Source organism: Rhinopithecus roxellana, chromosome 8 (assembly GCF_007565055.1).
Source record: "Rhinopithecus roxellana isolate Shanxi Qingling chromosome 8, ASM756505v1, whole genome shotgun sequence".
Taxonomy (NCBI): Eukaryota; Metazoa; Chordata; class Mammalia; order Primates; family Cercopithecidae; genus Rhinopithecus; species Rhinopithecus roxellana.
In genome coordinates, this window is record NC_044556.1 from 48,083,017 (window position 1) to 48,108,612 (window position 25,596).

At 42.2% G+C, this 25,596-nt stretch overlaps 1 protein-coding gene and 1 non-coding gene across 2 annotated transcripts; one reads left to right on the forward strand and one right to left on the reverse strand.

The window, feature by feature from the left end:
* Nucleotides 1-665: 665 nt before the first annotated feature.
* Nucleotides 666-10,919, reverse strand: LOC104677395 (neuroblastoma breakpoint family member 6-like protein). Its single transcript, XM_030936580.1, has 5 exons — nucleotides 10,742-10,919; nucleotides 8,451-8,553; nucleotides 5,554-5,789; nucleotides 1,536-1,587; nucleotides 666-711 (listed from the first exon to the last, which is right to left on the reverse strand). The coding sequence occupies exons 1-5, from the start codon at nucleotides 10,917-10,919 to the stop codon at nucleotides 666-668; spliced, it is 615 nt and encodes a 204-aa protein (XP_030792440.1).
* A 13,870-nt stretch (nucleotides 10,920-24,789) lies between these two features.
* TRNAN-GUU lies at nucleotides 24,790-24,863 on the forward strand. Its single transcript has one exon. It is a non-coding gene; the product is annotated as a tRNA-Asn (tRNA).
* The last annotated feature ends 733 nt before the right edge of the window (nucleotides 24,864-25,596 follow it).

Sequence of the window (25,596 nt, forward strand, 5' to 3'; positions counted from 1 at the left end):
TAGGTTGTGGTGAGCCGAGGTCATGCCACTGCACTCTAGCTTGGGTGACAGAACAAGAGACCCTGTCTCAAAAATATATATATATTTCAGGAAAGATAAGATGTCCCATTTTAAAGAAGGAGATCTGTTAAATGGATTTGTACATGTGCTGCAGCAGTGGCAGAGAGTCTGCCATAATCTCTTCACTCTCTCCATTCTGGCCTGCTTTGAGTATACCAGCTTGCAGATGCCATTCAGGGCCAGAGGGACTGAGGTAAGGACAGGAACAGAGCAAATTACCTGACCCACCAGGGACCTGTACTTGAGACTTGATCCCAGAGCTGTGTTCAGCCTAATCACTTTTTTAAAGTGAATCTTCAGGGCCTGCCTGCAGAGAATACCATCTCTCAGTTTAGACAGAGGTGTTGAGCATGTAGAATGTAGGAGCTATGGAGAGATTGATAGAGCTTTATTTTTCTTATCAAAGGAGCACTCACTGGCTAAATCCAGAGCAGAGGAGTCTTCCTGTGCATCAAAGAGGAAGGCATTGCTGCTGGGAAGCTGATGGGAGTCATGGCGGCTGGAATGAATCAAATACTGTTCATCTAGTGAGTCCTCCAGGACTTCATCCATTTCTTCCTCCTGGACCTCCCTCCTGAGCCTGGTGGAGTAGGCAAGACAAGGAATTAAACCAAGGCAGCCTGGAACCACAGCTTCATAGCTAGTTCTGATCTGAAGCTCATGGAAGAGGCACCAAGACCAAAGAAACCATCATATCAAAGAGAAAGTATACAATCCACTTTTGACTGGGAGTATAGTGAGTCAAGAGTTAGTATAGAAGTGAAAACAGCAAGTGATCAGTGTGTTGACCTCATAACACACAGATAAGGCAGCAGACTCAACAACCACTCTAAAATACACTCAGGGCACACAGGACACAAAGACCCACACTATTGGCTTCAAAATGCTGTGTTCAGATTTTATTTAATATGATGTGGAGTGGTCCATTGAATACTGGCTCTTGAGACAACGTAACATCCCAGGGCTTTTGCAGATTTTAGACCCCTAGCTCTAAATACTTGGTATGGTTTCAATTTATTTTTCAAGGTAATTTTCTGGCTATAAAATATCTGCCAACATAATTCAGGACAACTGTGCAGAAACCAGATAGGCATCTCACTTTGGTTTGTAACCATATAGGTTTTAAAGATACAGAAACCAGGGATCCCTGGTTAGTTTACTTTTCGGTAAGACTGACTAGTTAACTAAGTGTGAGAAATTACTAGGAAATAGGAACCAATACAAGAACTGCAAAGGGAACAGAGAACCGTTTTTAAAAGGACACATTGTATAATCAGTCAACAGAAAAAGGAACAATCAGCAGTTTCTGCTATTTCCAGATCTGGGACCTTTAACCTCTTGAGCCCTTGCTTCTGGAATCCTCTCTAGATTTGAGTCCTTGCCTCTGGAATCCTCTCTAGATTTGAGTCCTTGCTTCTGGAATCCTCTCTAGATTTGGTCAGTCCATTATCAGCCCCTTCATCATTCAGAGTTACCTGGGAGCCAGTAGCTTTTGCCTGTCTTCATTTTTCTTACCATTTTGATATTCTGCAAACCAAAATTAGAAAGAGCTGGTCAGAAATTAAGCAGGTCCCATTTCACACATTGCACACATGGGGTCTATATGATCAGGGACATAACACTTTACATGTGTGTTCAGAATGCTCTCTGAGAATTATTGCAGGAGGCCTCAGGTTGTGTCTTTAGAGAAGTGGCCTGGCGGGCTTGCCTGAGTCCACTGGACAGGGTGTTCCTGATGTGGTGAATCATCACCATGACATCAGCTGCCTGAAGCAGAGCAAAAAGTTTAAAATGTCTTTTGTTCCCCAGTTCAAAGAATACTTGCCTGGCTGCCCTTTGGACTTCTCCAGTTATAACCTTCCTTCCTGCCACAGGCTGGTTGCCAGACCATGACTGTTTGTCCCCTTGCTACTCACACACAGAACCTGCTCCAGTCTCGGAGAGGACAAATAGCCCTGTCCTACCTCTACTGCAAAACCAGAGGACTGCCCAGGTGCCTTCAAGTCTGTCCCTGTTGTGCTTCCTCCAATGTTCTTGGGGGTAATTCTTTTTCTCTTCTTCTCAGTTTGTTAGTGAGAATTGGGGGTGAGTCTATGAAAAATATTCCAGTATAAATCAACTTTTCTAACATCAGCTTCTACTATATCCAGTGCCTAAACTTACCCCAAAAGATTTGGACAGTTTATTGGGACTTGAAAATAAATAAATAACCCTGAAAGAGAAATACACTCATGAACATTAAGACACTACTTCAACTGATCTGTACAGCAGCTGTGGAATTATGATTTGACCACTTTACAAATGAGGAAACAGAAATTCAAGAAGGATCAATCACTTGCACAAAGTTAGTAAATACAGTGCTGAGACTAGAGCCTAGGTAATTCTGATTCTTAGCCCAGGGGTCTTCCCATTCTAACAGGCTGCCTTCTGTCATACTGTTCTTTCTGACCGCAAAGGTTGAACGGAGACTTCTGCTTCTGGCCAAGTTGGAGTAATAGGGACCAGATTTGTCCTCCACCTTAAGCAACTAAGAAACTGGAAAAGGTATTTTAAACTGTAGCTTCAACATTGGATATAGTGCAGTATAGTACAGTGATCCCTGAGAGAGAGAAAATAAAAGAGGTGTTCCCTATGACTGCTCCAGTTTCCTGCCTGAGATTGTCAACTGTAGAGCAGGGAGGGAGGACCCAGGCAGAGCCTGGTAGTAAGCTTGAAGAAGTCAGGGTGGCTAGACACCACAGGACAGACTAGAGAATAGATTGCTGCACAGACAGAATGCCTTGGATATCTGTCTTCAATCTTCAGCTAAGTACTCATTAGTACATGTATTTGAGGAAATTATGCAAAGCAGGGAAAAGAACTTCCCAAAAGGAATAATCTCTGTAGCTCACACAGAGCTTGCAACACTTGGTGTTTCCATCAGGTAGAGTGAAAATCCCTTTTAGTAGAGGGAGCATTGGTTAGAATAGGAGTCCCCAAACCCCCAGCACTGGTCCATGGCCTGTTAGGAATGAGACCGCACAGCAGGAGGTGAGCAGCCAGCAAGAAAGCATTACTGCCTGAGCTCTGCCTCCTGACAGATCAGAGATGGCATTAGATTAGCATTGGAGCACAAGCCCTATTGTGAACTGTACATACCAGGGATCTAGGCTTCATGCTCCTTATGAGACTCTAACTAGTGTCTGATGATCTGAGGTGGAACAGTTTGGTACTGAAACCACCCAACTCCCAACCCCTACCATCCCACCCCCACCTTGTCTGTGGAAAAATTGTCTTTCATGCAACCAGTCCCTGGTGCCAAATCTGTGGGAGATCACTGGCTTAGAATCTTCAAAAGAGTGTTGCCCCCAGTGTAAACTATGGACTTTGTGTGATAATGACATGTCAATTTAAGTTCATTAACTGTAAAAAATGTACCATTTTGGAGAGAGATGTTGATAGTCTAGGAGGTTATGAATGTGTGGAGGCAAGGGGTATATGAGAAATTTTTGTACTCCCTGCTCAATTTTGCTGTTAATCTGAAACTACTCTAAAAAATAAGGTCTATTTTCTTAAAAGTCATATTGCCTCCATAGTGGGAAAAAAACAGCTGTTGACTAATAGCTGTGCTTATCCTGCCTAAAAAAACTAAAAAGCCAGCTTGAAAAGATGCAAATTGTTTTTAAATAACTTCATTGTATATTTAAACAAAGCTAAAAGAATTTTAACACAAAATGCAAAAAATCCAGCATTCAATAGGTTACAATTCGCAATATCTAACATCAAATCAAATAATGTTAGGAATGCAGAGAGACAGAAAACTATATTCCATGATGAGAAGGAAAAAAATATCAATCTACTTAAACTGACTTAGAAAGGACACATCAGGTGAGAACTAAAAAACAAGAGAAAGGACACAGATGACAGAATCTGTAGACAAGAACATTGAAACAAATATAACTATATTCCTTGTATTAAAGAAGCTAGGCCAGCTGTGGCGGCTCATGCTTGTAATCCCAGCACTTTGCAAGGCCAAGGTGGGTGGGTCTCCTGAGGTCAGGAGTTCGAGACCAGCCTGGCCAATGTGGTGAAACCCCGTCTCTATGAAAAATATGAAAATTAGCTGGGCATGGAGGCACATGCCTGTAATCAAAGCTACTCAGGAGGCTGAGGCACAGGAATCACTTGAGCCAAAATCTCACCGCTGCACTTCAGCCTGGGCAATAGAGCAAGACTCTGTCTCAAAAAATAGAATAAAATAAAATAGATAGAGGAAAATATGAAATGATGAGGAGTTACACAGAAGAGTTTTAAAAAGACATAAATTAAATTTAGATGAAAAGTAAAGTCTGAGATGAAAATACACTGGATAGGATTTACAGCAAATTAGATGCTGCTAAAGAAAGATTAATCAATTCCAAGACATGGAAATAGAAACAAAGAGAGAAAAAAAAAGACAACAAAAATGAACAGACCATTAGTCAGCTGTGGTAAAAATTCAAAGCAGCTAATACAAATATAACTGGAGTCTTTGAAGAAGAGTATAGAGAGAAAGAATAGAATGTATATTATATATATTTGATATATATGCCATATGTAATATATTGTATATGCCATATTTAAGACATATATGCCATTATTATTCAAATTTGATCAAAACTATAAACATGCAGATGCAAGAAACTAAAGTAAAACAATATGTAAAAGATAAAACTATACAAGGTCTTATCATAACCAAACTGCTTAAAACCAGTGATAAATAGAAAATCTCAAAAGCAGCCAGTGAAAAAAGACATATTATGTACAGAGGAACAAAAATAAGAATTACGGTAGACTTCTTGTTGTTAGCAATGTAAGCCAGAAGACAGTGGAATATCACTTTTCAAACACTTTTTAAAAACAAAAACTGTCAACTAGAATCCTACATCCAGTGAAAATATCTTCCAGAAATGAAGGTGAGTTCTTATGCTTATTAAGATGAAGTAATCCACTATACTCTATCCCTCTTACTGATTGAAACTGAGAACTCTCAGGCCAGGCACAGTGGCTCACACCTGTAATCCCAGCACTTCGGGAGGCCAAAGCAGGTGGATCACTTTAGCTCAGTAGTTCAAGACCAGCCTAGGCAACATGGTGAAACACTGCCTCTACAAAAAATACAAAAATTAGCCAGGCATGGTGGCACATACCTGTAGTCCCAGCTGCTTGGGAGGCTGAGGTGGGAGCTTGAGCCCAGGAGGCACAGATTGCAGTCAGCCAAGATCATGTCACTGAACTCCAGCTTGGGTAAGAGAGCAAGACACTGTCTCAAAACAAAACACAAAACTCAGAACTGTTGAAAGAATATGAAAAGCAATTACCTGAGTGCTCTAAAGAGAAAACAATAGAATGCAGATTAAGGACCATAGTCAAAACTAAAATAAAATCTACAATGAAGATAACTTTGCATTTTTTCTCCCCACTTTGGGGCACTTGGGAGGAGCTAAAGGTCTTCAGAGCCTGTAGCCAAGTTACCTGTAGCCAGTTTTCTGACAAGGATCTCTGTCAGCTGGATTCCTTGTACCATTTGCTCACAGAATCTCTGTCTCTGGTAGTAGGCAATGCCAGTTTTCTTGAGAAGGCCCTCAAAAGACTTAACTGTGTTCTTCACATGCTGGGTGAAAAGGTAGCAGACACCTCTCCCTTCCTGTATCTTCTGTTGTGAGTGGGTCAGTTCTTTAGCCTGAGCCTGAATTAAGGGATCATGTATCCTAAGGTGAGAAAGAAGAGTGAAATGTAAGAGGGAATGTAGTGAATAATAGGTTATAGAAGTTTCAGAGGAGACATCTCTTAGAATCCCTGTAAAGAACTCCCAAGCTGAATTCTCTTTTTTTTCTTTTTCTTTTTTTTTTTGAGACAGAGTCTCACTCTGTTGCCCAGGCTGGAGTGCTGTGATGTGATCTCAGCTCACTGCAACCTGCACCTCTGCCTCAACCTCCCAGGTTCAAACAATTCCCTTGCCTCAACCTTCCAAGTAGCTGGGACTACAGGTGCCCACCACCATGCCAGCATAATTTATATATTTTTTGTAGAGATGGAGTTTTGTTATGTTGGCCAAGCTCATCTCGAACTCCTGACCTCAAGTGATCCATGCACCTTGGCCTCCCAAAGTGCTGGGATTACAGGCGTGAGCCACCGCACCTGGCCCAAGATGAATTCTTGTACAAGTTGTGTGACTTGCCTTTGGCAGAAGGAATGAAGAAACAGCCTTTGGTTTGTCTGTTATTTTACTAACTTTGCTTTAAAAAGATGCCCCTTTGGTTCCCCACTTTAGCCTAAGTACATTTTCATATGACATACATCAAGCATTGCGCAGTACTTGGCAAAAAAAAAAAAAAAAAAAAAAAAAGCCAGGTTCAAAAGTGTTGGGCAGGTATCTCTGGTATTAATTGAAAATTAAAAAGAAAAATCAGTGAAAAGGTCAAGAAGGACAGTATTATTTTAAATGACATGAAGATAGGCCATAATCAGTAAGTAGGCTGTTAAACCTAAAGTTCTGGCTGGGCACAGTGTCTCACGCCTGTAATCCCAGTACTTTGGGAAGCCAACGTGGGAGGATCACCTGAGGTCAGTTTTGAGACCAGCCTGGGCAACCTGGTGAAACCCCATCTCTACTGAAAATGCAAAAATTAGCTGGCGTGTGTACCTGTACTCTCAGCTCCTTGGGAGGCTGACGTACGAGGATCGCTTGAACCTGGGAGGTGGAGGTTACAGTGAGCCAAGATCATGCCACTGTACTCTAGCCTGGACAACAGGGTAAGACTCCATCTCAAAAATAAAATAAAATAAAATAAAATAAAATAAAATAAAATAAAATAAAATAAAGTTCTGAGTAGTAATTTCATTACTCTGTGTGGGATTTCATTGTTTTATAATTATTGTATAAATATATCTCATGGTGATATGGTTTGGCTCTCTGTCCCCACCCACATCTCATGTTGGATTGTAATCCCCAATGGTGGGGGAGGGACCTGTTGGAAGGTGACTGGATCTTGGGGGCGAATTTCCCCCTTGCTGTTATCGTGATAGTGAGTTCTCATGAGGTATGGTTTTTGAAAGTGTAGCACCTCCCTCTTTGCTCTCTCTCTTTCTCCTGTTCTGGCCATGTGAAGACCATGCCTGCTTGCCCTTTGATGTCCGCAATGATTGTAAGTTTCCTGAGGCCTGCCCAGAAGCAGAAGCCTGTACGGCCCACAGAACCATGAGCCAATTAAACCTCTTTTCTTTATAAATCACCCAGTCTCAGATACGTGTTTATAGCAGTGTGAGAATGGACTAATACACATGGGTTCCAATGTGGAGTGTGAGCTCTGTGAGTCTAAGGACAGTGCCACCTATGACCCAACTTACAGCACCCGGTAGTATGTACACATGCAAGTAGTTATTCAGTTAATGTTTAGAACCATGTAGTCCCAGAGCTGGACTGAACATTTACAGTCATCTACCCCATCTCATGCTCGAGTTTTCTCCCTGATATTCTTCTAAGTAGTTATCCGCAGGTCCTCTTTCAAACTCTATTCCTTAGAGTTACTAGAAAGTGTCAGGGGAAGTAAAGACACATACTGGGGAGAAACAGGGGCTCCAGACCTATCCCCCCTTCAATCAAATCTCTCTGCTTTGGTGAGTTTTACACATTTCAGCTTCTATGATTTCATTTCAACAAAGGATTAAAAGAACTTTCAAATGCTACAATCTACCTTATGTCTGAAACCCTCTAAGGATAGTCAGTGCTGGTCCTGAGCAAATAATTCATTTTCTACACAACAGCTGCTCAAACATCTATCTATCCCATAGCCCTAGCAGTTAATACTCCACCTAGTGTAACACTTTTTTAAAAAGTTTGGAGGAGAAACATTCTTATCATGAAAGGCACTTTGGAAAGTTTGAAAATATCTCTTATAGAAAATGTTAATGACAATCACATCTATAAATGGGAACAAATATAATAGTAACAGAAAATAGTTGTTCAGAGTTTTCTATGTGTTAGAGATGGTTCTAACTACTTGCAATTGTGCATTTAATCTTCATAACCCTCTAAGGTACATACTGTCAGTATTTCCATTTTATAAATGAGGTAGCCTAGGTTGATGACATGCAGAAAAGTGAAGTAAATTTGACCAAAGACACACAGATAGAAGCCACATTGCTAGTATTCCAACACAGACAGTTGTCTCCCTTTTACTAATGTGCTATTTAATGGAAAACCCTAGACACCTAACTGGACCATAGCCTCATTGTGTCTTAATCTAGTTCTGTGCCTGCCTCATACACTTCTGCCCTTCTCCATGCACAAATTTTCTCTTTGTTCTACCAGCCTGGGCTGCCCCACTTCAAACAGTATTTATACACTTCCCACAGAGGTACCTCCTTACCGGAGCCTTGCAGCTGGTCTCGGCAATTCGGCCAGCTCCCTCTCCTGAAACTGCAGCTCCTCCTCCAGCACAGATTCTATAAGGTCTTTGCACTCTTCACACTCTGAGAAAAGACAGACATGCCTGCATCATGGAAGGCTGGACGTGCTGCTGTGGTCACTGCCTGCAGGGCAGGAGGCAGGGTCTATCTCAAGGATAAAAGCATCCTCAGTACGAGGCTTTACACTGGGATTTCCATATCTTTATTCCTCAGTCTCTCAACTACTCCCCATTTTAGAGATAAGGAAAGAAAAGTTCACAGGCTGATACAATAACTTGACAAGATGATTCAACTGGAATGAGGCAGTCAGAATTCACATCCCCTGAGGTTTGACTTCAAATCTTTTTTTTTTTTTTTGAGATGGAATCTCACTTTGTTGTCCAGGCTGGAGTGCAATGGCATGATCTTGGCTCACTGCAACCTCTGATTCCTGGGTTATTCTCCTGCCTCAGCCTCCCAGGGAGCTGAGATTACAAGTGTGTTCCACCATTTCCAGCTAGCTTTTGCACTTTCAGTAAAGGCAGAGCTTCACCATGTTGGCTAGGCTGCTCTCAAACTCCTGACCTCAAATGATCCACTCACCTTGGCTTCCCAAATTGCTGGGATTACAGTAAGTGTGCCAACGCGCCCGGCCATGACTTCAAATCTTAAGGCCAATTTACGAAGCCTTACAGCCTCTTAAGTAAAACATGAACACGAGGGCATGAAATAATGACTTTCTGTGTGTTTGGGAGGATACTAAGAACTATAGGACTGATAGTTCTCCTGTTTCAAGAGTTTCAATAATCCCAAAATATTTCAAAGATTTAAACATTTATCTGTATACAACTGTGTAAAACTGCATATGGAGGAGAAAGATCCAAATGGCACATGCCCAAATGCTAATAGGTGGTATTTTGAAGGGAGAACCAACACACAGTGTTTGTCATGGTACTGTTGCAGTAGGTTTTTAAGAATTATCATCATGTGATCATCACCACTATCCAAAGAGGTAGTTACTACTCTATTACCATTACCGATGAGGAAACTGAGGCACAGTGATGAAAAGTTAGATTTGAACCCAGGAAATTTGGCCCTAGGGCATATGCTCTTTAATCACTGCACAATAATACCTTTATGCTAAGGTCTTAGGTAATATTTTTCTTCTTCTCTAGCTTGAGAAATTTTTTTCCTACAATTATAATGAATGAAGTTTATTTTTTTTTAAATTAGTTTTTCCACACACCAAAGCTCATCTTATCCCTTCTTTAATAAGTGGGCTTTTGGCTTTACTTTTCTATGACAGTAAGTTAGACAGCAACTTTTAGCCACCCCCCACACAATGATTTATTTTAAAATAATTGTGGAAATTGGAAAGCAAACTCAATTTCAATGTTAACCAGAATCCTCTTCTAATATCCCTGTTCCTCTCATGCCCTTGTTCCCATGTTTCCTTGTCATTACAGCTTCCCCCTTCCCTGACTATTAGTAACAGGTTTGGGATTTTACAGTGGATTTCCAATTGTGAGAGCTGACTGTGGAGAGGAAAGGGCCAGCCCATAACCTGGCCTGGTCTTCTACTGAGAACGGCGGTCTGCTCCACTTGGCCTTGTTCTCATTTTGGCCATATGTCTCAAAGCTCTGATCCTGGATGTCCACCTGCAGTTGCTTGCTGTCTGTAAAGCTGATACTCAGAGAGAGACAGAAAGGGTGTTACAAAGTCTCTGATTTTCTGGAAATACCCTCAATCTAACCAGAGCATGAGGAATGGCTTATTTGAACTTTTGTGGGAAGAGAATCTTGATCCAGGTATCATAAAGACTTTTCTCCATGTCTGCTACTGAAGTTTGCATCTCCACATATCTGTGACTCAGTTGAGAATAGGTAGTTTTAAGTTCCTTCGAGGCAGATAAGGTATATACTATTACCTCTTTCACCCTTGGCACAGTGCTGTGCAAATGGGTGTTCTTTAAAAAGTTTAAATTGAATCCTGAGCTGTTTCAACCAACAGTGATGTTACATGTTTGTAGAAGCTGATACTCATTGCTGAGAAGGGAAAGACAGTTTCATGCCTAAACCAAGATTTTAGTCTCTATTCCTCACTACACTTGCCCTGCAAACTTTACACCTTTATGCCTCAGTTTTTCTGTCCTTGACAAATAGTCAAGATAAAATTAAATTTGATACAGAATAAAGTCTGCAGTGTTTCATTTCACAGAGGAAAATGGACAATCATTTATCACTTTGGTGACCATGCCCCTATGGGACCTACTGTATTTCTGCAGGTGATTGGCCAGGGAGTAGGCAGTAGCTTTGGATGTCAGGAATTTCTCTGTGAGGTCTCGGAAGCTCTGTTGGCGTTTTTCCAGTTCAGAACGCAAGTACTGATTGGTTTCCAGGATGCTCATTTCTGTCTTTGGACCAAAACAAGTGGTGGGAGATACGGCCATGCTGAAGCTTGTGGAGGAAGTGGAATCAGAGCCTAGGGAGAATAAATCCAAACAAATAATACATTAAAAACAAATGCATGGATTATGGTAATGGTTGCACCACTTGAGTAAATTACTAAAAATTATTGAACTGTACAATTATAATGGGTAAATTTCATAGTATGTAAATTACACCTCAATAAAGTTTCTTTACATTAAACAAAGGATTTAAATGAGTCAAAAGAAAGCAGGTCTGATTCATAATTTACTTTTGGGATAAACTTTGTCAGCATCCCACAACTCTGAGAATCCTTAGCCACAAAAACAAGGCACAAGGTGCCTGAGCTTAGAATCTGAGGTACTGTCTGTGGTTCAGGCTCTGATAGGAATGCCAAAGGTAAGACCCAGTGCCAGGTAAGGGTCTGGAGTAACGATAACAGAATTAGAAGGTGGGGGTGTCATGGAATGTTAGGATCTCTGCCTTCCAGGTGTCTAGGCCATGTGGAAACACAAGGTCTCTTCTGAAGGTCACCACCAATGGAGACCACTCCCTCAGCAGTCATTCTCAGTACTTGTATACCCTTGTGACAATACCACAGGCCTATCCCTTTCTAAAATTTAACCATATTTTCATTGTTTATTATTGAAAATGCATAGAAAACATCAAGGAATACATATTTCCCCAAGTTCTATCGTGTCTTAAGGACTGTCATGAAGTCATTTTCTTCCTAATGAAAAGCTTAACACTTTTAGATAGTCTTGTCATCCTTCTTTGGTTCTCCAGTTTTCCACATCATTTATATTATAAGAAAAAAAAATCCTGAATATTCTGCTCAGAGTGTGAATAATTGATTTATATGGATTTAGAGGCCAGGTGCAGTGGTTCACACCTGTAATCCCACCACTTTGGGAGACCAAGGTGGTTGGATCAATTGAGCTCAGGCGTTTGAGACCAACCTGTGCAGCATGGTAAAACCCTGCCTCTACACAAAATCGTTAAAAATTAACCAGGCATAGTGGCACATGCCTGTAGTCCCAGCTATCCAGGAGACTGAGATGGGAAGATCACTTGGGTCCAGGAGTTTGCTGGTTCAGTGAACCAAGATCACGCCACTGTACTCCATTCTGGATTACAAAGTGAGACCCTGTATCAAAGAATAAAAACAAAATAAGTAACAAAAGGATTTTGGTCAATGTCTTAATATACTTCTTGCTGCAAACCAATTTTATACTGGCATCTTTTCTCCCACTGGGGAAGCATGTTAGTTTCTTTTTTCTGTTTGTTTGTTTGTTTTGAGATGGAGTCCCGCTCTGTCACCCAGGCTGGAGTGCAGGGGCACGATCTCACCTCATTGCAAGCTCCGCCTCCCGGGTTCATGTCGTTCTCCTGCCTCAGCCTCCCAGGTAGCTGGGACTACAGGCGCCTGCCACCACGCCCAGCTAATTTTTTGTATTTTTAGTAGAGATGGGGTTTCACCACGTTAGCCAGGATGGTCTCGATCTCCTGACCTCGTGATCTGCCCGCCTCGGCCTCCCAAAGTGCTGGGATTACAGGCGTGAGCCACCGTGCCCAGCCCCCATTTGTTTGTTTTTTATAGACAGGGTCTAGATCTACTGCTCAACCTGGAGTGCAATGGCATGATCACAGCTTACTGCAGCCTCAAACTTCCAGGCTCAAGGGATCCTCCTGCCTCAGCCTCCTGAATAGCTGGGACTACAGGCACATGTCACCATCCTCAGCTATTGTGTGTGTGTGTGTGTGTGTGTGTGTGTGTGTGTGTGTGTAGATGGGGTCTCACTATGTTGCCCAGGCTGGTCTCAAACTCCTGGGCCTAAGTTATTCTCACACCTTGGCCTCCAAAAGTATTGGAATTACAGGTGTAACCCACCACACCTGGCCCATGTTGGATTTTCACTTAACTTGAGGACGTTTGATATTCATAACTCTAACCCCACTCTCCTCTTCTATGTGTGGGTTGCTTTGTGTTATAATCTCTATATACATATTTTGTGCTTGTCACTTATGATTTTCATTCTAACTCCACAGGTTTTTTTTTCCAACTTGTCAAAATCACTGAAATAATTTATGTACATCTCTTTAAATACATGTAGTGGCCACCTAATTTGGAATGACTTATATACTGTTACAATATGTTTAAAGCAGTTTTTTATGGAACACTAATGATTTGCATTGAGCCAAAGCCATTGGCCTGAGGATATATTCTCAGACAGAGCATGGTAAAAATCAAGGTCATGAGTTTCTGATGGTTGGTGGTGATCAACAGCATTCCTGTGCAATGGGGTTTAGTGGGAGAGAAACTGAGGTTTTAAAGACAGGCATAGATAGACAGAAGAGAAGTGATCCCTGATGTACCTCTTTACTTCCTATGTATCAATTCCTCCCTGGCTTTGTTAGACTGAGATAGGGAGACTCTTATGGAATATCTGTCCTTTCCCTTCAGCTGCCTGACTTTCCTGGGCTACTGGCCTACACATGTGTAACCATGGTCACCTCCATATTCATGACAAACAGAAGGAAGCAGGACCAACAAACTGCATACCCTACATGCTAACCTGAAACTATAGTGTGTGATAGTATTAGTTTTGAGATATATCAGAAACTATATGATTTTGGTCCTTTTAAATTTATTAAGATTTATTTTAAGAGCTAGCATATGGTCTATTCTATAGAATGTCCCATGTGTACTTGAGAGGAAGTATATTCTGTTTTGTTGAGTGGATTATTCTATAGATGTCTGGTAGGTTATATTGTTTACATCTTTTATTTATTTATTGATCTTCTGCATAGTTGCTCTATCCATTATTGAAAGTTGTGGTATTAAAGTCTCCATCGGCCGGGCGCGGTGGCTCAAGCCTGTAATCCCAGCACTTTGGGAGGCCGAGCCGGGCGGATCACGAGGTCAGGAGATCGAGACCATCCTGGCTAACACGGTGAAACCCCGTCTCTACTAAAAAATACAAAAAACTAGCCGGGCGAGGTGGCGGGCGCCTGTAGTCCCAGCTACTCGGGAGGCTGAGGCAGGAGAATGGCGTAAACCCGGGAGGCGGAGCTTGCAGTGAGCTGAGATCCGGCCACTGCACTCCAGCCTGGGCGACAGAGCGAGACTCCGTCTCAAAAAATAAATAAATAAATAATAAATAAATAAATAAAGTCTCCATCTACTGTTGTTAAATTGTCTATTTCTCCCTTCTATTTAGTCAACTTTTGCTTCCTGTATTTGAGGCTCTGTTAGATGCGTATGTATTTATAATTGTACTCTCTTTCTGATGGATTAACCCTTGTATCATTACAAAATATCCCTCATTGTCTTTGGTAAATTTTTGTCTTAAAGTCTCTTATTTTGTCTGGTATAAGGATAGTTGTTACTGAAGCACCAGAGGTTTAAGTCTTGCTGCTCACTGCACAGAAAGCCAATCACTAAGTCAACTAGTATTGCCAGGGGAGAAGGCTTTCATCAGGTACTGCAACTTAGGAGATGGGAGCTCAGTCTCAAATCCATCTTCCCGACCAATGAAAAGTCGGGGTTTGGATAGCAGGGAAGAAATGTTAACTACATGCAGAAAAACAGGAATTAGGGAGAGTTAAGAAAGAGGAATTGGTAAACAGAAAGCAGGTGGCTACTTAGGCATTTGTGATGGGGTGAGGGGTCTGACATCTTGTTGTGCAGATGTGGGACTCTGGTAAATTTCAGTTCTTTGCTGCTATCTGGAAGGCCCATGGTTGGTTTCCTGAGAAAGGAATTCAGATAATACAAATATTAACTTTCTCAGATTTCAAGACTTGGGAGGGTCAATTTCTATGTTTATTCAAAAGAAACCATAAACATCAGTTCCATGGGACAATTGGGTTGGTTTAAAAGTCACTTCAGCTTTCTCATGGTTGCTAATTACATAATTATATTACATTGTATGTCAAAGGGATTTTGCAGACACAATTAAATTAACCTTAAAATAGGGAGATAAGACAGGTTGACTTATCTGATCACATGTGCCTTTAAAGTCTGGGTCTAGAGGTCAAAGATCAGCGATCTAGCAAGTCAGAGAAATCCAAAATATGTTAGTGATTCAATGAGGAAGAAACTCTTCATTGCTGACTTTAAAGATGGTGAGTGTCACAAATAAATAAAGTCCTCAGTCCAACAACTTCATAATTAGTGCTACCTGCAAATATGAGCTAACAATATTTTTAAATGCATTTACAATATGTGGTGAACAGATTCACATTGTCTCTGCCTACTCTTCTCTTTCGCTTTGTCCCTGCATGCTACTATGTCTGTCTAGATGGGGGGACACAAACACCAGGGTTTTGTGCAGCCTTCTCTCTTCTCTTGGAATGCTATGGCTCTCTAGAACCAGATAGCACCGCTGAAGGTGGCTGAGTACAGGCAACTGATGGTGTTAGAAGCCATAGGTCCTTGATTAATCCAGGCTCTAACCTTCACCCACCTCAAAGTCCTAAGAGTCCTCCTTATAGCTCCCTATCAGATTTATAGAGATTATTACCCACAAACCTTGCTCTTCCTTGGACCCCTAAGGCCAGGACTTCTAATATCTTCATCACTTTTGAGGTATCTAGTAACTCTTCTTTCTGGAGTTTCAGTTACTTCATCCCCACTGCCGAGTGAAAAGTTACCAGATGACCAGCCCAAAGCCTCATATACAAGTCAGGGCTAAGATGGTATTTTGTCTAGATCAGCCATGGGTGTTGTCAAATATGACAAGAATATTATTTCTAAAAGTTCTACACTACAGAAACACACTAGAACTTACTTCCCAAGTTAAAAGACAACCTGGAGGAGTGGCTTTTATGTCTCAGGCCAAGCATTAATCTTTCCAGGATTACAACTTGGCTCCCAAAGTTGCCAAGCTATTACTTAGACAAATATTTAATCTCTGTTATACCAAAATTATTGCCAGGTCCCCACAATTTGCACCTGGCTGCTACACCTCTATGAAGACTAGAATTACCTATGAGTAAGAGTCGAAAATAAGCTTTCTAAATCAATTCAGACCTGTCTCACATAATTTTTGGTTTACAATTGATAACCATGAAGGAATTCTGAGTGGAGGTGCCCTGACCTTTGACAAATCACCTATCGGTGCTTGGTACCAGCTTGAGCTATCTTTATTGCTCAAACCAACAGGACAATTTGCTGAGGCCTCAGAGATCTACCCCCTCCAGAGAATCCCTGATTTCCCAAAATTTGGTTGAGATCTAAGGTTTATTTTGCTGTACAACTCATTTTCTGGAGTTTTACTTGTTTCCAACAATGAAGGCAAGTTTTCCTGCTTCCATGATGATGGAGAGCAGGCAATTCCTTTCTGGAGTTTCAGTTCACTTCTAACAGGGAAGGAGAGTTTGAGGTTTTTCCTGCTTCTAGGATGGTACAGAGCAGTCTTCAGCCTGGGCCCCATTCCTAGGTAAGTAACTGAATCTGTGTTTTGTCTTGGAAATTCTCCTAAATGACTAAAGTTAAGATTAACAAGCAACTGGTCATAATTTCTTCTTACCATTACAGTGCTCAGCAATCATACAAATTGTGTGATCATTAATTTTCTTAACTTTTTTTTTTATTATTTGTTTGTTTCCGTTTTTGTTGTTGTTTACTTCTTTTCCCCATTGGGTTTGACCAGTTCTATCTGACTTGATCAAATCCAAAGGAAAGTTCCAAATTATGGGGACAAGTCCTCTGAATTGGATACATCCCTGTAGAAAAATAAATAAATAAAAAATAAAAATTTAAAAAGAGGGAGAGCAGGGGGAAAACAAACAAACAAACAAAAACAGAAAAAAGAGAAAAAAAAAGAAAAGAAAGGTTTTGACTACCTGAGTGGCCTAATTTATATAAAAAGGCCACCTTTGCTAGCCAAACCAAACTAAAAAAGCAATGTTGTCACCTCACACCCAGGCTGCAGTTCAGTAGCTAAGGTTCTGCCCATTTTTTCACCATGACAACCTGGGCTCGATTCCTAAATCAGTTTCTTTCCAGTTTGATATTTGTGTTACTTTTGAACATTTTTTCCGGGGAGCTTTCTTAGCAGGATCTTTGTTGGGCTTCACCCCAGCTATTACAGAACAGCTTGACCGAATTCAAAATCCAGAAGGTCAGAGGGTATCCTGGGAAGATGGTGGAATGAGAAGCACCTGGAATCTAGACAACAACTGCGCCGGCAAGATCTGTCTGATGTAAATATTTCAGAACTCTGGAGCCTACTGAAGGCTTGCAACTTCCAGAGGAAGGCCCAGATGGTAAACTGTAGGTAATTTCAGCCAATTTCAGCCCTTAGCACAATAGCAGCTACCCAACACTACCCCCAAGGCAGTCAGCTTGTGTTCCTACGGTAAGCTGCACACATCTTTCAGGATCCAGAATGGGCAAAAAGGATGCTGTCTCCAAATATTGGGGGTCTGGGCCAGGTGCAAGGGCTCATGCCTGTAATCCTAGCACTTTGGGAGACCGAGGTGGGTGCATTACCTGAGGTCACGAGTTGAAGACCAGCCTGGCCAACATGGTAAAATTCCGTCTCTACTAAAATTAGCCAGGTGTGGTGGCAGGCACCTGTAATCCCAGCTACTCAGGAAGCTGGGGCACAAGAATCACTTGACCCAGGAGACAGAGGCTGCAGTGAGCTGAGATCATGCCACTGCACTCCAGGCTGGGTGACAGAGCAAGACTCCATCTCAACACACACACACACACACACACACACACACACACACACACACATACATATTGGGGCTCTGTTCCCTAATGGCTGACTGCAGCACAGAGACAAAGAGACTGGAAGCTACTGTTGTACCTCCCCCCATTGTAGCAAGCTCCTCAACCCAAGCTGAAGCAACTTCCAGAAAGTTTAAAGGGATGGTTCCCTTTTTTCACTCTCCCTCAAGTTTTCTCTTTTTCCCCTTTTGGGAGTCAGACATTAAAGGATAAAATATTCAAGAATAGCTGCATATACAGGTAAAATTAGGGAGTGACCACACACCCAGGGAAAGGTTCAGGCTCAGAAAACATCTGTGAAGACCACAACTTGATACCTCAGGCTGATCCTCAGCATAGAGACAACCTACAATAATCAAAAAACAAAACAATAACAACAAAAAAAAGCATACCCCGAGGAAGGGGGAAAATCTAATTTCTAGAGTTAACCACACTAGTAGATTCAAATGTCCAGTTTTCAACAACCATAAAAATAAATAAAAATTTAAAATGAACCAACAGAAACTTTTACTAAAAAATGCCTGATAGTCAAGTTAAGATTAGGTCATGGGGGGGGAAAAATGGAAAGAAAAGTAATAGATAATTAAAGGAAAAAAAAAAAAAAAAACCTGCTGGAAGTTCTACTTGACAGACTTTAAAACAGCTGTCTTAAAGGTGCCCAAAGAACTAAAGGAAGATGTAGCAGAAGACAAGAAAATGATACATGAACAAAATGAAAACAAAATAAATAAAGAATAAAAAATCAAAAAAGAAAAAAAAAGAAGTGCTGGATCTGAAAAGTAAAATAAGTGAAATAAAAAATTAACTAGAGGGATTCAAAGTCAAATTTGAAGAAAGCTGAGCAGGCAGAAGAAACAATCAGTGAACCCGAAGATAAGGCAATGGAAATCATCCAGTTGGAGAACAGAAATAAAAAATGATTGAAGAAAAGTGAACAGAGCCTAAGTGACCATCAAGTGGACCAACACATGCATTGTGGAATTTCTTTGTTGTTGTTGTCGTTTTTTGGGGGGATTGGGGGATGGAGTTTTGCTCTTGCTGCCAGACTGGAATGCAATAGTGCAATCTCAGCTCACCGCAACCTCTGCCTCCTGGGTTCAAGCAATTCTCCCACCTCAGCCTCCCAAATAGCTGGGATTGCAGGCATGTACCATCACACCTGGTTAATTTTGTATTTTAGTAGAGGCAGGGTTTCTCCATGTTGGTCAGGCTGGTCTCAAACTCCTGACCTCAGGTGATCCTCCCGCCTCGACCTCCCAAAATACTAGGATTACAGGCATGAGCCACCGCACTCAGCCTTGCATTGTGGAATTTCTAAGGAAGAGGGAGAGAAGGGCAAGAGAGAATATTTGAAGAAACAATGACTGAAAACTTCCCAAATTTGATGAAAGACATGAATACAAACACAGCAGCCTAACAAACCCCAAGTAAGAAAAACTTAAAGAGACCTACACCAAAACACATTATAATCAAACTTTCAAAAGTCAAAAACAGAGAATCTTTAAATCGGTAAGAGAAAAGCAACTGGTCACATGCAGGAAATCTTTAACAAGATTATCAACAGATTTCTCATCAGAAACTTTGGAAGCTAGAAGGACAGGAAATCAAAAGCTGCCAACAGCCAGGAGTAGTGGCTCACGTCTATAATCCTAACAATTTGGGAGGCCGAGGCAGGTGAATCACTTGAGGTCAGGAGCTCAAGACCAGCCTGGCCAACATGGCAAAACCCTGTCTCTACTAAAAATATAAAAATTAGCCAGGCATGGTGGTGGGTGACTGTAGTCCCAGCTACTTGAGAGACTGAGGTGGGAGAATCACTTGAACCTGGGAGACAGAGGTTGCAGTGAGTCGAGATTGCACCACTGCACTCCAGCCTGGGTGACAGAGTGAGACTCTGTCTTAATAAACAAACAAACAAATGAGTAAACAAAAGCTGCCTATGAAAGGGAAAAGGATCAATAAATGGGTATTCCAGAAAGTCAAAAGTCACACAAATATCAAGACGAAATAAACTGGTTCCCTGACTGGAAATTGAACCCAGGCTATGGCAGCAAAAGCACAGAACTTTAAGTACTGAACTGCAAGGTAGAGCAGACTTTACTGTGAATCCTGGAAGGGATCCAGAGCATGCAGTTTGAGCTTATGAAGAATTTTAACTTTGTTTTGGGTCAAATTTTGCTCTTCAATTTAGTCAAGAGAAATTTTTTCCCTACATAACACAGCTAATATTGTCAAGAGAATTTTTAAGGGTAGCCATGACACTAGTATGTGCCTTTCCTTTAATCTGATCTTCCTATCAATTGTTTAAAATAAGAGATCTCTAAAATCTTTTTTTCTTTTTTAATTCAGGTGTCTAATTTAAGGGATCCATCTTCAGTCCACTGGCAACTAGAATATCCAATGGTGTAATTATTCCAATAGCAATTCAACCAAATAGCCTCTTTGTGGAAAGCCCAGGATGTCATTTTCCAGGTTAACTTCCTGGGAAGGTTATAGAACAGGCAACCCCAAAGATTCCCCTCCAAGAAAAAAGTTCAGTGTAAGGAGTAGGCCACAGATGGTTAAGAGTGATGTTTGCCTCCAGTAACCCACAAATTTTGGGGGGCTTCCAGTCACAGACCTGTGAATCTGTGATACCATGTAGGTCCTCTTGGGATTGAGCTTTCCTGGGACTAACCAGGCAACAAAAGTTGAGCTGACAAAAGCCTTGAAGGGTTGGGATTTCTTAAGACAAACCTCAAGAGCTTGACATAGAACAAAAAGTGTGCTCAGGTTCCCAGCCATTTTCAGACAGGCCCACCTAGTATGACTTGAAAGTTACCACCTCTTACCAGATAGGGGAAACCAAGAGAAAGTGCTCCCACTTGGTCACAAGTCAAGCTCTCAAGGACATCAAATAAGATGAGAAGGAACCTCAACCAGTACCCCCTTTTATGACAGAATAACACATAGAGACAAAGACAAAGGAACAGACAATTTCTGGGAAGAAAGGGATTAAACAATATGAATTGGTACCACAAAGTACCAACAAGCACACCAGAGTCACTACACCCAAGACTAGTCACACAAATCCTTTTCTCCCATTAATCAAGATTTTGGAGAGGGAAAAGAAACAGTGAATTTTCCTGTCCACTTGATCAGATTCCACACAGAGAAGGAGGCTGGGACCCTGGCTGGTAAAAATTTATTACCCTTATGACAGCTGATCAGATCCTGGGTTCTTCACTGCAGCTTCCAGAAGAGCAGAGCTTTGCTATCCTGCTTACAGCTCCAAAACTGTAGGGGCCTATGGAAACCCTCCCTCTTAACCCTCTGAAATTTCACTCAAAAATCAAGTCACAAAAGGCAGATTAACTGGAGAAAAGGCATAAAATGTATCGACATGTACATGGGGAGGGCCACAGAGTGATTACCCTACCCTATCCACAATGGGATGCATAAGCTTATATACCATCTCGAGGTAATAGAATGAATGAGGGCTCAAAGCATGGCCAAAGCCAGGTGCTATCAGAGTTAGAGGTATATCCATTTATTGTGGGCAAGACAGGTTGTGGGAGGGAGAGACTAGGAGGCTTAGCTAGCAAAGTTGGTCTTTTTTTTTTTTTTTTTTTTTTTTTTTGAGACGGGGCTGGAGTGCAGTGGCCAGATCTCAGCTCACTGCAAGCTCCGCCTCAGCCTCCGGAGCAGCTGGGACTACAGGCGCCCACCATCTCGCCCGGCTAGATTTTTGTATTTTTAGTAGAGACGGGGTTTCACCATGTTAGCCAGGATGGTCTCGATCTCCTGACCTCGTGATCCGCCCATCTCGGCCTCCCAAAGTGCTGGGATTACAGGCTTGAGCCACCGCGCCCGGCCAGCAAAGTTGGTCTTAATATGTAAATGAAACCTTACAGGTAGCAGCTCTCAGAGAGAATAAACCCTAAAAGTTTCTTTCAGACCTTTACAGGTGTCAGACTCTCAGTTCATCTTTCCTAGATCTGGGCAAGGAAAGGCTTGGCTGCATCAATGCAGAGTCTCTACAGATGCAAATCTCCACAACAAAAGGCAACTTTGCAGAGCTACTTCTGCAGCTGGCTTTCTGAACAGACATCTTAAAATACGTGAAAGAAATGTACTTGGGGGTAAAATATTTTTAATTTCTTCACATCTACAGCCTGATGCACATGCCGTTTCAAAGCACCATTGTTGGTGACAACTTCATTCCTCCCTACACTCAAGCCAAAAAAACAGATTCTCCTTGGCCGGGCGCGGTGGCCTGTAATCCCAGCACTTTGGGAGGCCGAGACGGGCGGATCATGAGGTCAGGAGATCGAGACCATCCTGGCTAACACGGTGAAACCCCGTCTCTACTAAAAAATACAAAAAACTAGCCGGGCGAGGTGGCGGGCACCTGTAGTCCCAGCTACTCGGGAGGCTGAAGCAGGAGAATGGCGGGAACCCGGGAGGCGGAGCTTGCAGTGAGCTGAGATCCGGTCACTGCACTCCAGCCTGGGAGACCGAGCGAGACTCTGTCTCAAAAAACAAACAAACAAACAAAACAAAACAAAAAAAAACAGATTATCCTTGAGGCTAGTCTTTTTCTCATAGCACACATACAATTTGTCAGAAAAATTATGTTTCCTGTTTGGTTAATTATAGACTTTGATCGGCCCAATCTTTCTCTTTCTTGGTCTCTGAATTTTGCCAAAGGAGTCTCCTGATACAGGCAAGATTGATTCTAATGACAAGGCTCAAAACCGTCAGACATTTAAGAGCCTTAATCTCGGGTCAGGGTTTGGGCCGCCCTTGAACCTTTTCTTTGGGCCTACTCGTCAAAATCAGCCTGGCCAGGCCTGTCTTCAAGGCCCAGGGGCAGGGCCAGGTACTCCCGATGCTTCTTGAAGCTTCTCCCGCGGGTCGGCAGCCACCCTCCCCTTTCCTGTGACCTGCAGAGACGCTTCAGGGGGCATTTATTCAATTTGCTAGAAGCCCAGGAGGCGCAGGTGCGAGGTGACTCTGTGGTTCCCACCGCACCCGCCGCCCTCCTTGGTCCTCTCGCTGTCTCTGGCGGGCAGTAACGTTCCGGGTGAGCGTGGGCTTCGAAGATACCCAGCCAGGGAGGGACCGGTAGGGAAGGGCACCGGCCCCTTAGTTCCTTCGCAGTAGGGATCCGAAAAAGGTTTGAAGAAATAGAGAGGGAGAGGTGGAAGTAGATCAAAGGGAAAGAAAGAAATCCTAGGAGATTTCCTATCTGAAGGCACCATGAAAAGAAAGTCCGCCTCCTCTGCGTCGGGTCCTCACGTCGCTGGTGAACCAAGTTCTGGTCTCTCTTGGAGACTAAATCAGTTGACTTTGGCTTGACTCCTAGTGAAGAAGCCACGATTTGTCCTCCCCTATTTAGCTCTTGATCCCGAAGCACTTGATTTTCTCTCCCGGGAGAAAATCCGTCTTCGATGGATTCCAGGGATGCAACTGAGAAGTTTGTTCTTAATGCACTTACTTGAAGTAAGAATATTTTAAAGTATTTTTGGAAAGAAAAACGTTTCCTTTTGCACTGAAGACATTCAGATGTGAGGAAAAGCACTCGGCTGGGGAAAGCAAATCCTGTCGAGAATGTCTCACAAACACAAATTACACGTCAGCAGGTAGGTTTGACCCTCAGATTGGGCACATTTTAAGCGCACTGTTGGTGGAATTTCAGATGAATCTAGGACATTCATGATTAATATTTTTAGTTTTTTAGTAAAATTTAATATTTTAATTTTAAATACGCATTCTGAAAATTATATAACCAGCACAAGAAACCGGCTTTATGCCATATTTACAAACACAGGAAAGAAAGATGATATTTTAAATGACAATGCTTCATAAATGGCAACATTTTTAAAGTACCTAGACAAAAAAAGTTAACCTAGAATTCTATGCTAAAATAAAATTTCTAAACTGTGAGTGAAATAAGGACATTGAAAAGCATACAAAAGCTAAAAGAATTCACGAAACCACACTAAAAGAAATCTTGAGTCCTCCAGGCAGAAGCAAAAGGATCCCAGATAAAAATGTGGACCTATACAAAGAAACCAATATTGGAAATGGCATTTAGAAAGTATGTACTACACGTTTTCTTATAATTTAAATCTTTTAAAAAATATTTGACATAATAAATAAAAGTAATAATAATGAATCCCAAAGCTTATAATGCATAAAGTAAAAATACATAACACTAGGATAAAGGCCAGAAGGGGAGGTATAATGACACTTGAAAGCAGACTGTGAGAAATTAAAGATGTATCCCAGAAACCCTAAAGCAGCCACTGAAATAAGAAAAGGGTTATAGCTAATAAAGCAACAAAGGAAAGAAAATGGAATGAAATAAAAGCTGTGTAAACACTATGCTGGAACAACTGCTCTCCAGGCCTCCACCCTATAGAAATATACCAGTGGGCAATGAGAAGTGTACAAGAATGATGACTGCAGCATTATTTGTAATCATAAAATAATAGAACCAATGTAATTTTAAAGATATATGAAAAAGGTTTTATTTATTTATGTAACAGACAATTGAACAAACAAACAATGGAAGCAAGTCCTTTGCCAAAAGGAACACAGAGTGTCATGATGATCCTACTCCTCTAAGGATTTCAGGGTTCCCAGACGCCTAGTGCCAGACCCTGCTCCTCGCAAGGGGACCCACGAGCGACCCTCACCACCATCCCTGCCCTGGTAGAGCCCCCGTGCGGAACACAGGATCCGAAGATGGCAGCGGAAGCGCCACAGCGGCCCCGAAAGCGACTGGGCAGGGTGGGCACAGGCTCCCTCACCGGATGAAGGCGGCGCAAAGAACGGGAGAACCATCCCGGGAGCCCACCGGGCGTTCAGTTTAATTTGGCACCCGAGGAGGCTCGGGCTGGGTCGCCGACTGGGGAGTTTCTGGGGGCTTCTGAAGAAGGAAACGGGCAGGGCCGGCGAAGGTCATTCGGCTCTCCGTCTGGCTCCAGAATCTCCTAACACGCAGGTGTCCGACGTGACCAGGGCGACTCACCGCTCTAATCTCTCTGATTTTCCAAGGCCTTGCTCAGTAGTCCTGCCGGGCGGGCCCTGAGAATAGAAGGGAGGGAGGAAGTTCAGTGAGTGCGCCCTTCCTATATTGTCCAGTAGACCGGGTAGTGCTTGTCTCTGTAGCGCAATCGGTTAGCGCGTTCGGCTGTTAACTGAAAGGTTGGTGGTTCGAGCCTACCCAGGGACGCTTAGTTGGAACTTTTAAAGCATGCACGCATTGTCAATCACTACATAAATGGGGAAGATTTTATCTTCCCGGAGTACCAAGCCACTAATTTATGACTGATCCATGTCAAGGGCCGGACCACCTCCCCGACCAGATTTTTTTTTTTTTTTTTTTTTGAGACGGAGTCTCGCTCTGTCGCCCAACTGCGCCCGGCTTATTTTTTGTGTTTTTAGTAGAGAGGGGATTTCACCGTGGTCTCGATCTCCTGACCTAGCGATCCGCCCGCCTCGGCCTCCCAAAGTGCTGGGATTACAGGCGTGAGCCACCACGCCCGGCTACCCGACCAGATTCTTAACTGGGTATCTCCTGAAATGCTGGGTTTACACCAGTGTAACTCAGGAATCCTGAAATAGAGAACTAGGAACCCACTTCTGGTGTGATAAAATTCTAATTCAGTCCATTCTACCCTTAAACGAGTAATTTATGTGCCTCCATTTTTTTCATATTTTAGTAATAGGAGTCCAGTAGTATCTCCAGGATGTGCCTGGATTTACTGATTGCTCTATCAATAATGTGACCAGTGGAATCACTCATCATGTTAGTGATCCTCTCCATCATTTTTTGAAAACAATATTTTTTCCTCAATTTGTGCATTATTTAACCCTTTTCAAAAATGTTTTTGTTAGCCAGGCACGGTGGCATGCACCTGTAATCCCAGCTACTGGGGAGGCTGAGGCAGGAGAATCGTTTGAAC